At 47.6% G+C, this 14,106-nt stretch overlaps 1 protein-coding gene across 1 annotated transcript in view; it reads right to left on the reverse strand.

Annotated features, from left to right (window-relative positions):
• Window positions 1-1,847: 1,847 nt before the first annotated feature.
• HRAS (HRas proto-oncogene, GTPase) overlaps window positions 1,848-14,106 on the reverse strand; it is a gene marked incomplete at its 3' end in the record, with an annotated part of 39,607 nt that continues 27,348 nt past the window's right edge. The window contains exons 2-5 of the mRNA XM_080345450.1: window positions 9,950-10,103; window positions 5,127-5,305; window positions 2,660-2,819; window positions 1,848-1,967 (exon numbers count right to left, since the gene is read on the reverse strand). Coding sequence (XP_080201576.1) covers window positions 1,848-1,967; window positions 2,660-2,819; window positions 5,127-5,305; window positions 9,950-10,060 — 570 coding nt within the window. The 5' untranslated portion in view covers window positions 10,061-10,103. The remainder of the gene's footprint in view (window positions 1,968-2,659; window positions 2,820-5,126; window positions 5,306-9,949; window positions 10,104-14,106) is intronic.

The raw sequence follows: 14,106 nt of genomic DNA on the forward strand, positions 1-14,106 counted from the left end.
AGGGACAATGGGAACCACAAAGTGAGTCCAGGGTAAATGCAGCCGATCTCCCTGGCTCCCTGACCACATATCTGCCATTCTCCCCAAAACCTAGCATGTCCTTGCCTTGCTTTTCCTTTTGTACCCTGATGCTTCTCCCTCTCTGCTCTTGGCCACTACAGCTAGAATAAGCTAGCATGTCTTGCTTCCAGATTCTGCATGAGCAGAAAAGATGTGGGCAACTCACAGGGCATGCACTCTTAGCAGATCAGAGTGCTTCCAAGAGACTCCTTGCCATCTCCCTTCTTGTCCCTCTATTTGAAGGCAGTGCCCATGCCAGTGCTGGCCAGCAAGCTGTGACAGGGACTGGGCTCCTGGCAGTCAGTGTCAGGGAGCAGCAGTGTCTGCTGAGCCCATGCCATCAGCTGTGAGCCGGAGCAGGAAACGAGCCCCGAGCTCACATCCTCATCCGGAGGAAACATTCCTGAACATCTGGAGGACCTGAACATCTGGAAATCCTCCCTTAGCAGTGGTAAGTGTGCTTGGGCACAGCATTCAGCTTGGTCCCCAGGAGATACTGGGTGCATCAGCTGGGAGCAGAAGGGTGGGGGGGGTTGACTTTTTTTTTTCCTTATAGGAAGAAAACACTGCCAGCATTTTGGTTTTTTGTGTGTGTTTGTTTTCAGGGAACACATCAGCTGTGCTCACAGCCTTTGGCTCAAAAAGCAACAGAGGAAAACCAGCTGCCCACCTCCACCTTCAGTGAGACCCTCTTAGCACCATCTCTGGACAAAACACACTTCTCTTTAGGACTCCAGTAGTTGTCCAGGTGCTTGGGAGACTCCCCAAAAGATATTAAGGGCAATGTTCATGCAGGCTTTTCTCCCACGCCCTGGTCCCAGATGTCCTCAGACATACATCTCCCGGGTGCGCTCATCCCCAATTGCCTCTCTCTCTACATTTCTGCCAGAGAAGGAGCTGGTTACACTCAGATGTTCCCAGGTGCTTGGCTTAAGGCCACCCAGCTCATGCAGGGACATTGACAGGAGCTCTCCCTCACTATTATCCATCAGGATTGCATGATTTAAATAAGCTCATCATTTAGAAAAAAACAACCAAACAAAAAACCCAACAAATAAAAACAAAAACAAAACAAAACAAACCCCACAAACACACACAAAAAAAGAAGAAAAACAGGCAAGTGGAAGTGGACAATCTGAAAAACACTGTTCCTGGCTCCAGCACATACAATTTATAAAAGCAAAATATTCCCCTTATGGCTAACTCTCAACATTGCATCAGTTCTGAATATCCCAGGGGATATATCTAATGGGGAAAACTCTTCTGAGGAACTTTTCTGAGGACTTTCACAGTGAAATAGGTCTGCTCTGAAACTTTAGGACAAGGCAATTTACATGAGTGCATTAGGGGCTAAATGCTCAACCCAGCTCTTCATCTGAACTCTTCTAGGGCCAGTCTGGTGAATGTGTGGTGAGCCGCATACTTTGAACACCAGTTTAACTCCTCTTTCAGAGGGGCAGCATGGGAAGAAGCTTTCCCAGGGAAAGCACAACAAAACACCTATTTTTTTAATTCAGTTCTGTAGAATTTTGTTCCACAAAATGAGGGAGAAAAATAAACCGTCGTTTCCTCCTACACACTTCCTCAGAACAGTGGTAATTTTGACTTACCTATGTTTTGACAGAAAAATGCTATTTCAGTCAAAAAGGTGTTTCATTAAAAAATACCCATTGCTGAAATTGTTTCTGCTGCATCTGTTTGCAGATGCATACATTTGCAGTCACCTCCTGTCCCACTTCTAATATACCCCACTACACCCCAACTCCTGCTTCCAAAACTCACCGTAGTCACGATATCACACATTTACAGTTCATGCAGCCAGGGCCGCTCTCATCTGGGGGATTCAGCTTGCGCAGCTTGTGCTGACGGATCTCACGCACCAAGGTATAGAAGGCATCTTCAACGCCCTGGGAGAAAAGCATCGCTTGAAGCAACTGCCACTTGAGAGGGGACAGTAGAGAAAAGAGAGGGCTCTGCTCCCCAGATAGGTGTCCCTAGTGCTGTCTTTCATCAGTGAAGATTGCAGAGTTAAAGGCACAAAACCAAGTCGGGCAGACTAACAGGGATCTTAGTGTGGCCCCCAGAAAGTGAGACTGAATGAACAACCATAAGAGCAAGGAGCTCTTAAGTCCCTGAAATTCATCAGATTTCAGCAGCTTGAAGGGAGAGAAGAGAAACACCACCACTAGACCATTAAAGGTATCAGCTGCTCCATTTCCACCCTTGTGCTCTGGGAGCACATGGTCCCTTCCAGCACTGGTATATTCTGCCTGCAGGTCTGCCAAAACAGACCATGGATGAGGTTAGCCAAGTCCCCTGAGCTTAGCTGACTTGCAGTGACTACACAGGTTATTCTAGAGCCCTGGAGAAAGCCCTGAAAAGGCATCATGCCAGAGCATGAATTATGCACTTCTCTGGATTGGAGGCACAAGCACAGACAGTGGAGGATTTCCTTATTCAGCATTTAGCCTTGAGGAAGCAACTAACCCCGGCCCTCGCACCCATATGTCTGCGAGGTGGTATCTGCCCATTCCTGCCTCTCCTAGACAGCAATGAAGAAAAAAGAAGAAAAAGACTTTCTTTAAAACTGTCCTCCTACCTGTCTGGTTTTGGCAGACGTTTCTATGTAGGGGATCCCATAACTTCGGGACAGGTCCTGTGCTTGCCGGGTCTCCACTGTCCGGGCTGGTAGGTCACATTTATTCCCCACCAGTACCATAGGAACATCATCTGAGTCTTTCACCCTCTTGATTTGCTCCCTGCAAGAGTAAGAGGTGCCAAAGTGAAGGGAGAAAAGGCCTCAGGGGGAAGCTCTAGGACACTCCCCACCAGCTTCTTCATCAAGAATGAACAGCTATGCTTCATTCCTGCGAAGCATCTTGTGTTGGGCTTTCAGGAGAACATAAATTACCACAGCATATAAGTGAGTAAACAGCAAAATAGCTAGGGCACTTTTGGAAACAAAAACTAAACATACCTCTGCTCTTTAACTGCAACTGTTTACAAAACACAACTTGAAATTATGACAACCTATATTAAGACATGAACTTAAGATAGTTCAAGCTAAATAAATAGGAATACTCAAGCAGTTACCTGCATTATTTCCAACATTTTAGATCAAGTAATCCCCCTTAATGGGGATTTAAAAAAAAAATCACTTGCATCCAGAATTTGCTGAGCTGATGAACTAGCTTTTGGCAGCTGCAACCTTTTCTGCAGATGCATGGGCAGTATTTGCTTCCTTTTCAGTTTAGTTCAGGTCACTCAAAGTTGAGAAACCAATTGGGAAGCAAAAAAGCTGTAATGCTTGCTTCTTCCTTCTAACCTTAGATTTAAAACTGGGTAGGTGAGGATGAGATTTACCACTTCTAAAAATCTTAAAGGCCATCATGGCCATAAACAATCCATTGAATTCCCTCCTGATAGATGATAACTTCCTTTGCTTAATAAATCATTTAGCATCAGATGCAGACCAGCTTTTTCTTTTTTTCTTGCTCATGCATCCATAACATTTAACATGGTTTTGTTTAACTAAAAAAAGCATTATTAAAATGCTGATTTCTGCATTTTAATTGAAATCAAATTTCTATCCAAAAGCAGCTGAACATGTATCTCACACACACACACAAAAATCAGTCATCTTTTTTTAATCTAGTAGAACATAGAAATAAAGTCTGACTATATGTATGATATGCCATAAAGCCACTTAAATGTTCCATGTAACATCCTGATCAGCAAACAAAAGTACTAAATTTAGTGCATAGGCTACACTTAGCTGAAAAGAGATACCTCCTAATGATTACTAACCAGGGAGAGCCAGCATTTCTCTGGGGAATGTCATTTTAAAAGTGCAAACACAAAGAGTACAGGCAAAAAGATGAAAGCCAGTGATTTACATCATGAGTAAAACCAGGGCTTGAAATCAAGCCATCCTGTGAGTGAGTCACAGGCACCAGCCCCCAGCACAAGGATGAATGCTGCTGAATCCCCCAGGTGCTTTAGGAAAATCCCATCCTTTGTCCTCTGGTTCAGCTAAAACAAGCCAAATTAGTCCAACTCTATGGTTATTACACTGTTAGCCAAAGACTGAGACATCTCAACAGCTTGGTGCAGTGCCTCTGACTACAGGGCTAGGAAGGGCTGTGCCTGTGCTTGGAGCTACAGGATTATCTGTGACCCAAGTTTATGATGAGAGACTGGGGTACATGATTCCTTGGTGGGCAGTGGACAGAGTGGGGACAGGCAGAGCCATCTCTTGCACTCTCTGCAAGTGCCTCCCACCACAGCCAAGCCTCAAAAAAAGGACATAAAGTAGAGTGATTGCTCTCTAAGCTAACATCTGGGTAACCAGGGAAGACTCCTGTTGCATTTATATTATCTCCTTGGCTCTACAGATCCACAGGGATGATGGCAGCAGGGGGGAAAAGTGGGATGGATAACCTCGGTGAAGACAAAGCAGGATCATGCCAGGATGGGGTCCGTTTTCTGCCACTGTCCCTCCAGTACATCCTCTTGGGCAAGTCACCTTGCCAGGGCTCTTACTCTGCTCCTGCTCCGTCTTTGCCCTGGTTGAAACCAAACTCCAAAAGGCCAGGACTGCCTCTCCCCACAGGCATGCAGCCAGCAGACTGCAGCCTCTCTGCAACAGCTGCCAGAGGGGGAAGCAGCCCTCTCTGGCCTTCCCAGCCTCCTTTCCAAGCTCCGAGGCCCAGCAGAAGTTGCTGAGATCAATTGAACTAACAAAGCAATTCCATTACTTAGGGAGGGGAGTGAGGGGGGTCATAGAGGATCAGCTCTCTCTTTAGTCACTATAAACACTTAAACATTACATTACCTAGGCCCAAAGGCCACAAGCAATCCCTTCAGATGGGTTTTATTGGAGTCACTGACATTAGCCGTCTGCTCCAACTCTTCTCTGGGGAATGGCCACTTGAGCTAATTGTATTTGCTGGCAGCCAGTGCTTCCACTGCAGGGCCTGATCTAAAAGGGAGGGCAGAAGGGTGCAGCAGCAAGGCCCCCCCTTTGCACAGGGCAAGAGAGAAGGGGCACTTCCCAGGATACTGACCTGTACTGGTGAATATCTTCAAAGGACTTTGTGTTGTTGATGGCGAAGACACAGAGGAATCCTTCCCCGGTTCTCATGTACTGGTCTCTCATGGCACTATACTCCTCTTGCCCTGCAGTATCCAAGATGTCTAACAAGCAGGTCTCTCCATCAATGACAACCTGCTTTCTGTAGGAATCCTGCAGGCCAGGAAAGGGAGAGAAAGGGAGGAGGATGTATTAAGGGAGGGCTCAGGTCCAGCCAAGTGAAGGTATGCAGCAAGTGCATCCCTGGGAAAGATACCAGGTCATGCTCTGCCTTGGTTTATCTCCCATTAAATAGCTGACTCAAGCTGTTTCAAAAATGGGAGGGAAAAGAAAAAGAAGGAAAAGAAAAAGGAAAAAAGGAGCAGCTGTGCAGGTTTTCCCTTCACTGGCAGAGCCACAAAGGAGACAGCCCCTGCCTTGCTCTCCCTGTTACCAGCCCTGCCTCTGGCACACCAGGGGCAGCTTTGTCTCTACCATACCAAATAGCCATTGACAACTCTTTTCCTAAGTTTTACTTTGTCCTGGCTGATCTCTCCTGTTGCTGCCATGACTGGGTGCTGGAAGGGAACACCCAGGAAAGGCCTCTCCAGCCAGCCAGGGTTTCCAGCCACTATCGGTGATCTGTGGGGCTGGAAGATGTTTAAGATCACCTGGAAATCCAGCAACTCCAGTGCATCTCAGATCAGGCATTAGAGGTGATGTGCCACCAGTAAGGCTGCAAAATGGGCTTGATGGTAAACCTCTTCTTCTAGCATAAGAAAAAAAGATATATCACACTGTGAGGAGGGTGTTTCCCACAACCAGTCTGTGCCCAGGGGGCTCCAGGAGAGGTAAGGACTATCCATGCAGGTCCTTTCAAGTTCCCTGCAGCAGAGGTAATTGCAACTTAAGGCAGTTGTAAGAAGGCCTGGAAATCACCCAAGGTATCCCTGAAAAGGTTTCAGTTTCAAGGAAGGCTCTTCCAAGTACCGCTCCTTCCCATCATGCCTTTCCCCTATTTCTAATCTCATCAGCAGGGATGCTGCTGGGGCAACCTCTGCACAAAGAACAGATTGATCCCTCTCCAACAGCTGTCTCCCAGGTATAGCGCAGCATCCTTGACTCTCAGCAAGAGCGGGAAGTCAAAACGAAAGGTATAAAAAAAGGTGCAAGTCGGCAATATGACCACAACAATGTTTTGCAGCCACCCACAGAGGCTATGGTTGCAGTTTAAAATTAATTCTAACATCTGCTGCTCTTCCAACGATGACAACAATGTTATCAGATGAGCTTTGCAGGTTTGTAGACAAACAGCCAACAGAGCAAAGGTCACCCACAGGACCAGCAGCAGCATAGAAAGGAAATGAGGCCAACACGGCCTCCACCCTTTGGTTCACTACTACAACAACATCATCTACTGCGGCTAATTAAAATCTTACCTTACGGAGAGTGCTGCAAAAATCAGAGAAGATGTGATCTGCTCTGCCACAACCTCTCAGCCACGACTTCCCAAGAGGGGGACTGCTGACCCACCGAGAATAAGCATGGAGTGATGGGCTGGCTTCCAGCCAACTGCTCTGAAGGCAACTGGCAGGCTGCTCTGCAGGGATGTGCTCCAATTTCTAATCAATAATGTATCTGAAGCCTCCTTCGTGCAAGGTAGAAGAGCACTGCAGGGTCCCAGTGTCTGGCAGGGACCAGCAAAGGGAACCTCCATGCTTGCACTGCCCGGGAGAGCATCCTCCCACCCCTGCGCCCTGCCTTCCATCCATAGGACCAGCCTGTCGGCATGTGTGTTTGCAATTAATTGCCAAGTCTCCAACTACAGCAGGTCTCACCAGCAGCCAGCACACCTACAGAGAAGCGATCCCACACCTCAGCTCGGGTCATCAACAGGCCACCCCCCTAAGGCCAGCCAGCTCACTAAGGGAGCAAAGGCAGTAACAGTCTTGCAGAGGAAGCTTTGCACCCCGCTCCCCACAGGAAGGGGACAAGCTCTCCCCATCTTCACTTCGTATCCATTTTCAGCTGGGATGGCAGCTCAGCCATCCCTGCCATGCTGCCAGGTGACCTGGCTGCTGCTGCAGGTGTAGCTGCCACTGGCCCACATGTGCATCCACTGGCACCCTGCAACCTCAATGCTCCTCCATAGCCTCCCATGTCATACCCCAGCTTCTTGCACAAGAGAAAGTGGCTGGACCCAGCTGTGAAGTGCCAGGTAACAGAAACAATGTCCACTTGGGGTTCAGACTCAGAATCCCAGATGGATTCTGGGAGCACCCCAAGTGTGCTGGGGGACCAGGCCAAGAGGTCAGTTTTTTAAACGCTACAGTCAGGATATGATCAGAGGCTTGGGAAGCCTGTTACTAGCTGACTGCTAAAAGCTGGAAGACAAACTAAAGAATTTCTCAACACAGTCTGACTCTTTACTCCATCCCTGCTAATTCACCACAGGACACTACCACCAGCATACACTTTCTTGGTGACCTGGCCCTCTTGTTTACAAAATAAAGGCCTTGAGGCTCCTCGGCAGCCAAGAGCAGGCGTGCCAGTGTGTGCTGTAGCAGGTCAGCCAGCATTGAGTTATAAAACCAGACATTTGCACTAGTGAATCAGGAGAGCAGGAGAGGAGCAGGCACTGAGTTGGGGTCTTTGCCCCAGATGGGACAAACTCACTTCTCCACCACTCCTGCCCTGAGGAGCATCTTCTCAGTGTATCCCAACCCACTCCCCTTTGCAGCACAGCCTGCACTCAATCCATTTAAGTGATGGGTGAAATGCACATATATATTTTTTTCCTTTTATCCTACTCATTTCATCATTGCTGTGCTGTTTGTTAGCTGGTTGAACAGTCAGAGTCAGTTCTTGGGCACGATCCAAAGCAGCTTAGTCACAGGAGGGTGGTTTGTTGGTCACATTCTAATGGCTGGCAGGTAACTCTCTATGCATCCTAAATCCCCATAAAATGAAGCATAATTAAAAGGCGTCACCCTGGAATGAGTGAGAAGAGGGTGGGGGGTATGTGAGGCACAACCAAGATAGCATGCAAAGGGATCAGGGCTGGTGGGACTTGCAGGTAGAAAAGCACCAGGGGTAAGAGGGGTAAAGAACAGCTTGTGGCTGCTTTAGGAAGATGAGGGGAAGAGCAGAGTGGGGCTGGGGGGAGCAAGGGAGAAGAGCAGACTCCTGGGGCACAGCAGGAGCAGACAGGGTGAGGAGGGTGTGCTGGGAAATGCCATGCAAGGTTTACATTCCCCACTGCCTGTTTACATGGAGAAATTTCCCTGCAGGGTAATTGCAGGGGGCAGGCAGCTGGAACCAAAAAAAATAGGATTCCAAAACCCAAAACATCACTGGCTCAGAGCTGCCTCTGCCCACCCTAATGGTCAAGAGAGGACCCATCCATGCAGATGTCTCCACAGGGAGGCTGCTCTCCATCAGCAGCTCTTTTGCCAAAAAACAACCTGAAACGGGTTTCTGAGAAAAGCACATGATGCTACTGGTGCTGAGCAGGGAGAGGAGCTGGGCAGAGAAGGCAATGACATCCATAAGCAAGGTGCAACACTGAGACCTGGGAGCCCTTAAATTAAATTCCAGTCTCTGCCACGCACTTTATAGGCAACCTTGACCAAATGACGTAATAGCACGTGCTTTTAAGTGTTTTCTCTCCTTCCCATTGCAATACTATTTCTGCCTTTCTACCAAGTTCTCTCTTGCTTGTTTATTTAAGCTGTAAGCTCTTCAGGGTGGGGACTACACATACAACACCTACCAGAATAGATTTCTGATCCCAGCTGAGGCCTTTTAGCCATTATGATAATAATAACTGCAGCAACCACAGCTGCATTTATACACATCTGGTAGAGAATCCCTTAGGACTGCAGACAGGGATATTGCTGTCCAAAAGGCATTACAGAGCTGTAAATTGCCTTCCCAGGGCAGACTTACTCCTCATGCAGAACAGCGGCTGCTGCCCACATCTCCCCTGAACAAAGGTGTAAGTCATACAAGGGGTAATTATTAATAGCATCTCACTACCAAAAGTGAAAGCAGTCAGAGAACGGAATATGGTTTTAAAAAGTTAAAAAAAGGATATTATATGTATATAGATATTGAAGACCAGACCCCCTGCTCTGCACAACCTGGAAGATCACAGGGTCCCTGCCTGCTATTCTAGGCATGGTGCAGAGCTAGGCAGGCCAGTGCTACCATTCACACCAACTATGAGACTCACATATCAACCTTTTAACTCCTCATGATGGAGCAGAGGTAGCACTCTGGGAACCACAACAGTTCAGCTGCTCAGCACATCTCTCTCAAACTGCACAACATGCATAATACAACCAAGCTCTGATAAAACACATTTCATCAGTAAATCTCAAAACATCCTGCACAAGTCAATATATTTACTCTGATTTTACAAGAGGAAAAATGGAAGCATAGACTCAAAATGGCTCTACAGTCCCAAACCTTTAACCCCTCCCTACACTGTAGTCTCATCAGAAAGGAGGACTTCCATGCTGCACCTCAGCCCCTGCTCAGCTATACCCACTTCTGCTGCCACCCCCTCTGCTTGCTTCTGCTGCCTCCCTCACCATTTCTCTTCAGCAGACACCGCTGTCCTTCTGCAGGAGGCACAATTCGGTCACTGCAATCTCCTGAGCATGCATGTAGTGACTCAGAACAGTTCTGCAAAGCAGAGGAACGTCCCTGCTCAAGTTCAGACTTGAGACCAAGCTGAGCATGGTTGCAGGCAAGGTGGAGAAGAGCAAAAGAAAAACAAATAGACAGACAGACCCCACGCCCAGAGCTGCTTACCTCTATCGTGGGGTCATATTCATCAACAAAATGGTTCTGAATGAGCTGTATTGTCAAAGCACTCTTCCCAACACCACCAGCTCCAACCACCACCAGTTTATATTCAGTCATCTTCCAGCTGACCCCAGCTCAAGATTTCCAGGAGCACAACCACCTGCAAGGAGAAACACAGCCACCATGTTAGGAGGAGTCCTTCCCCATTGCCACCTGCTTCACAGTGGGTTTGAGCAGTCAGCGCCCCTTTTCCGGCTGGAAAAGACAGAAATCTGCAAAGCGTAGCCTCATTCCTAGGGTACTGAGCATTCCCAGTGACTCCTACACATCCCAGGAGCACCCAATGCTGCGAGGCAGAGACCTCAAGGTCTGGGATCCAGCATGTTGTAACAGAGAGACACATAATTCTGCAAGGCAGAGGTGAAGGGGCACACCCCTTAAGGATTTAATGGTCTTTTAAGTAGCTTGACTTCAGCAGGGATTGAGGATGGGACAAGGTAAATCCACTTTACTACTATTCTGCAAGGCAGAGCGCCACCCTCCCTCCTTGGGGTGAAAATCAGCAAGCCACCATCAAGGATGCAATGTGCTTTTAATGTAGCTTTATGAAATTGTCCATGAAATTGCTGCCACAGGGTATCCTGTTCCAGGACCATGCTAGTCTCTCATCTAAAGCTCACAGACATACCACCCTGGAGAACCTGGCCTGGAAACAGGAAGATGGTGGGATGGCCTGTGTGCCCCAAAAGTCAAGGGCTTTCTTAGCTTCTTCTCACTCAGCACACTGACTACTCTGGGAATCTGGCCTGAGAAAACTGCACTTATTTCAGTCTGTCACTCTGTACTGTGCCTCCAGGATCCACTGTCTTTCTTCTGCTTTTATGGCCTGCTAGTCTGGCGTCTCAAACATGAGACAGCCTCACCTAAAACCATGAAACTTGGTCTAGAAGTACAGCACAGAACTGCAGCATCCACAGCTATTTAACCTAATATTCTCCATTAGTACTGACGGTTACTTTAAAATGGCCAAAATAATCAATTGAACTGAATACAAAACTAAGTTTATCCTGTGATATGCTGCAGTCCTTCACCTTGATGGTCTGGACGCAAACTTCACACATTCCCCAAGCAAATCTCAAGAGGTAAGGGAGTGTTACTGATAACAGAGGTACAGGCTGTATAAATCAAAAGTAAACCCTAAAGTAACCAATTTAAGAGGTCTGGCTTTCCAGAAGTGCTCAGCACTGTCTCCAATTTGCCTTATCTCAAGCTGGCAACCCAAAATCATTAGATACATTTGAATGACTTGGCCAATGCAATTTGGATGTCAATGCCCATGGGAGCGGGGAAGAAGTCCTAGCCCCCCCAATACACTGTTACCTCCATGTCTTCCCCTTCAAAGCTGCACTAAACCTCAAGCCACAAGGCATGTTTGAGATGGCAGCACATCCACACCCTCTGCCTGTCCTCCAGCTAACTATGCCTCCTGCTGTGCTGGCCATTGCAACAGGGAGGAGGGCTGTGGCAGGAGTACCCTTGCTCCCACACGATGAAGCTGGCATGTCCCACAGGGGAGCAAGAGATGCCATCAAGAAAAGTGCTAACTGGAAATTATGACTAGGGTCAGGATGAACAAATCACATTTCTGCATCACTGTGTACTTGCCACTGCCCTTCAGCCAGAGAAAATTCATCCCTCCTCACATCCCCCCTCAAATTTCTGCTCCAACTCCAACAAGAAAGAGGAACTTTAACTCAGGAAGATTACAAAACCCTGAAGGTTTAAATAGAAATCCACCCTCATTGGACTGCAACCCCTGCCACTGAAAGTCACCCCAGGGTCAGATACCCATCTGTAGCTGTCATCTGCGAGCTCTGGGGAAGCTACCCAAAACACAGTGGGTAGGGGGAAGACAAGCTCACAGTACCCGTGGCCGGTCACCATTTGATGCAGCCTGCAACACCATTGCATGGGGATTAGATCTCCCTGCACCCCAACACTTAAATCACTCCACCATCCTTCCCATGCTCACCAGCCCCGCTCCCAAAACTCTGGAAGCTGGTACCCAGTCTGCATCTGATACATTTGCTAATGCAGCAAAGATCTAATAGAAAGGAGATCAGAACTTTCTGCCTTCAATCCCCACCTGACAACAATCTTAAACCACTCAGCCAGTTCAATCACCCACTTGAGCTGGGAGCAGTCAGACACAACTGCCTCTTGCCAAAATCATTTTCTGAGCTGCTGTCTCAGTAGCGGGAAGGAAAACAAAACTCATGCCCTTCTCAGCATCCAGGATCTTGGAGAAGGGCAAGGGAGGGGGTACAAAAGAGCAACCAGAGAACAAACATGATGCTAAGCAGGACCTTTGGTTACTGTGCCATTCTTTACTGCTGGAACAGCTGAAGGTCATTAAATATGGTGGAAAAGGGGTGATGATGCAAATACAAGGTGCAAATGATGCGATATGCTGAAACCCCTGAAAGTGCCACTGCTTCCCAGAAAAGTCCAATGTGCCTCTGTTCTGGCAGCCAAGGAAGAGATGCAGATTGAAAACAATGCTACAGGAGACAATCTAAGTGATCACTCTAATTGACTGTGTGCACATTGCTCTGCTCCACTAATGCATGGCCCCACATATATGAGTTTCTCACGTACACTGCTTCTCAGGGACAACAGATCCCCACCCCAGGCTTCTTATGTCTCTTGGATGGGAAGAGACAATTACTATGAGGCACAGTGACAGGCTGAAATGGGGACTGAGGAGCAAATGCTGACTAACCATTTCCATCAACACTGCTGGACAGGAGGGAATCACCCCTGCAGCAGAACAGCTTCATGGCTCAACACATAGGCATCTTGAGGGTCTAAAGAAACTCTGCAACTAGCTCCTCCTATCTTTCATACAGAGCAGGGAGATCAGCAGCCCCTAGCAAAACACACAGCAGCTGCAAATAAAGGCCTGCAGTGGCTGCAACAGACCTTGCTCTACATCTGGTGCTGATGATGGAACAGCTGCTGCAGTGATGCTCCAGGGGAACTGCACAAATGCTCAGGTCTATGAGACTTGCTAAGGCAGTAGAAAAAGCCTAGACTCAGTGTGGGGAGAAGATATGAGTCCTCAAGAAGGAGGTCCTCCCTTGAGACCACCCCAGTGGAAGGCACTGCTTGGCCTGTTCCTTCAGAAGACACCCAGGCCACACAGTCACACCAGCCTCCCTGGTCCACATTGCAGCAGGAGCTGGAGGCCTATGCTGGTTTAACTGAAAATGAGTTAATTTTCTTCATGCAGTTAGAAACCTTTCTTTTTCATAGCTAACCCAGTCATGATTTGAACTTAGTTTGAGAACAAGAGATAACACCCAGGGACAGAGTTAATGTTTTTAATTGCTCTGATCTGAGAGCTAAGGACGTTCTGAATGTTCTGCTCACAGGCATGAGGCATTGAGGAAGGAGGGCAGGGATGGGACAAAGCTTGACTGACATCCAAACTGATCAATAAGAGTATTCCATCCCATTAGCATCATGCTTCATATGAAAGGAGAGTCAGGATCTTCTGGTCTCGGAGCTGGGGAGTTCTGTTTGGGATGTTTAGTTTGGCCTTTTCCCATTTTGCAGAAGCCTCTGGGCCTTCCTGCCTTTTTTCTCTCTTCAGGATCAGCTGTTTGGGACCGGGTGCTGCTTCCTGAGACTGGCTGCTCAGTGTGGACAGAGTTCATGAGGAACTGCATTGAATATCCTTTATATTCAATTTCTGTTTTATATATATATATATATATATATATGTATATATATATATGTATATATATATATATATTTACTAGCAGCATATTAGTATTTTGTTATTTTATTTAACTGTATTCATCTCAATCCAAGTTCCTCCCTTCTCTTTTGATTCTCTCCCCTATTTGGGGGTAGGAAGGGGGTGAGTGAATGGCTGTCGTGATTGTATTGCTAGCTTGGTTTAAACCACGACAAGGCCAAGGCAGTCACCCACAGCAGCTTAAGGGTCTTCCCCTTGCTCCTGACCCCAGCTAAGCAGGGTCAGCGGAGGAGCAACCATACACCAGCAAGCCCTGCATGTCATCACCCCTGTCCAGAGCTTTGAGCTCTGATTCCTCTAGAGAAACACAGACCCATATCTCCCTGCTCCACACCCAACC

The sequence above is a fragment of the Nesoenas mayeri genome (genome assembly GCF_963082525.1).
Source record: "Nesoenas mayeri genome assembly, chromosome: 5".
In the NCBI taxonomy this organism is placed as follows: Eukaryota; Metazoa; Chordata; class Aves; order Columbiformes; family Columbidae; genus Nesoenas; species Nesoenas mayeri.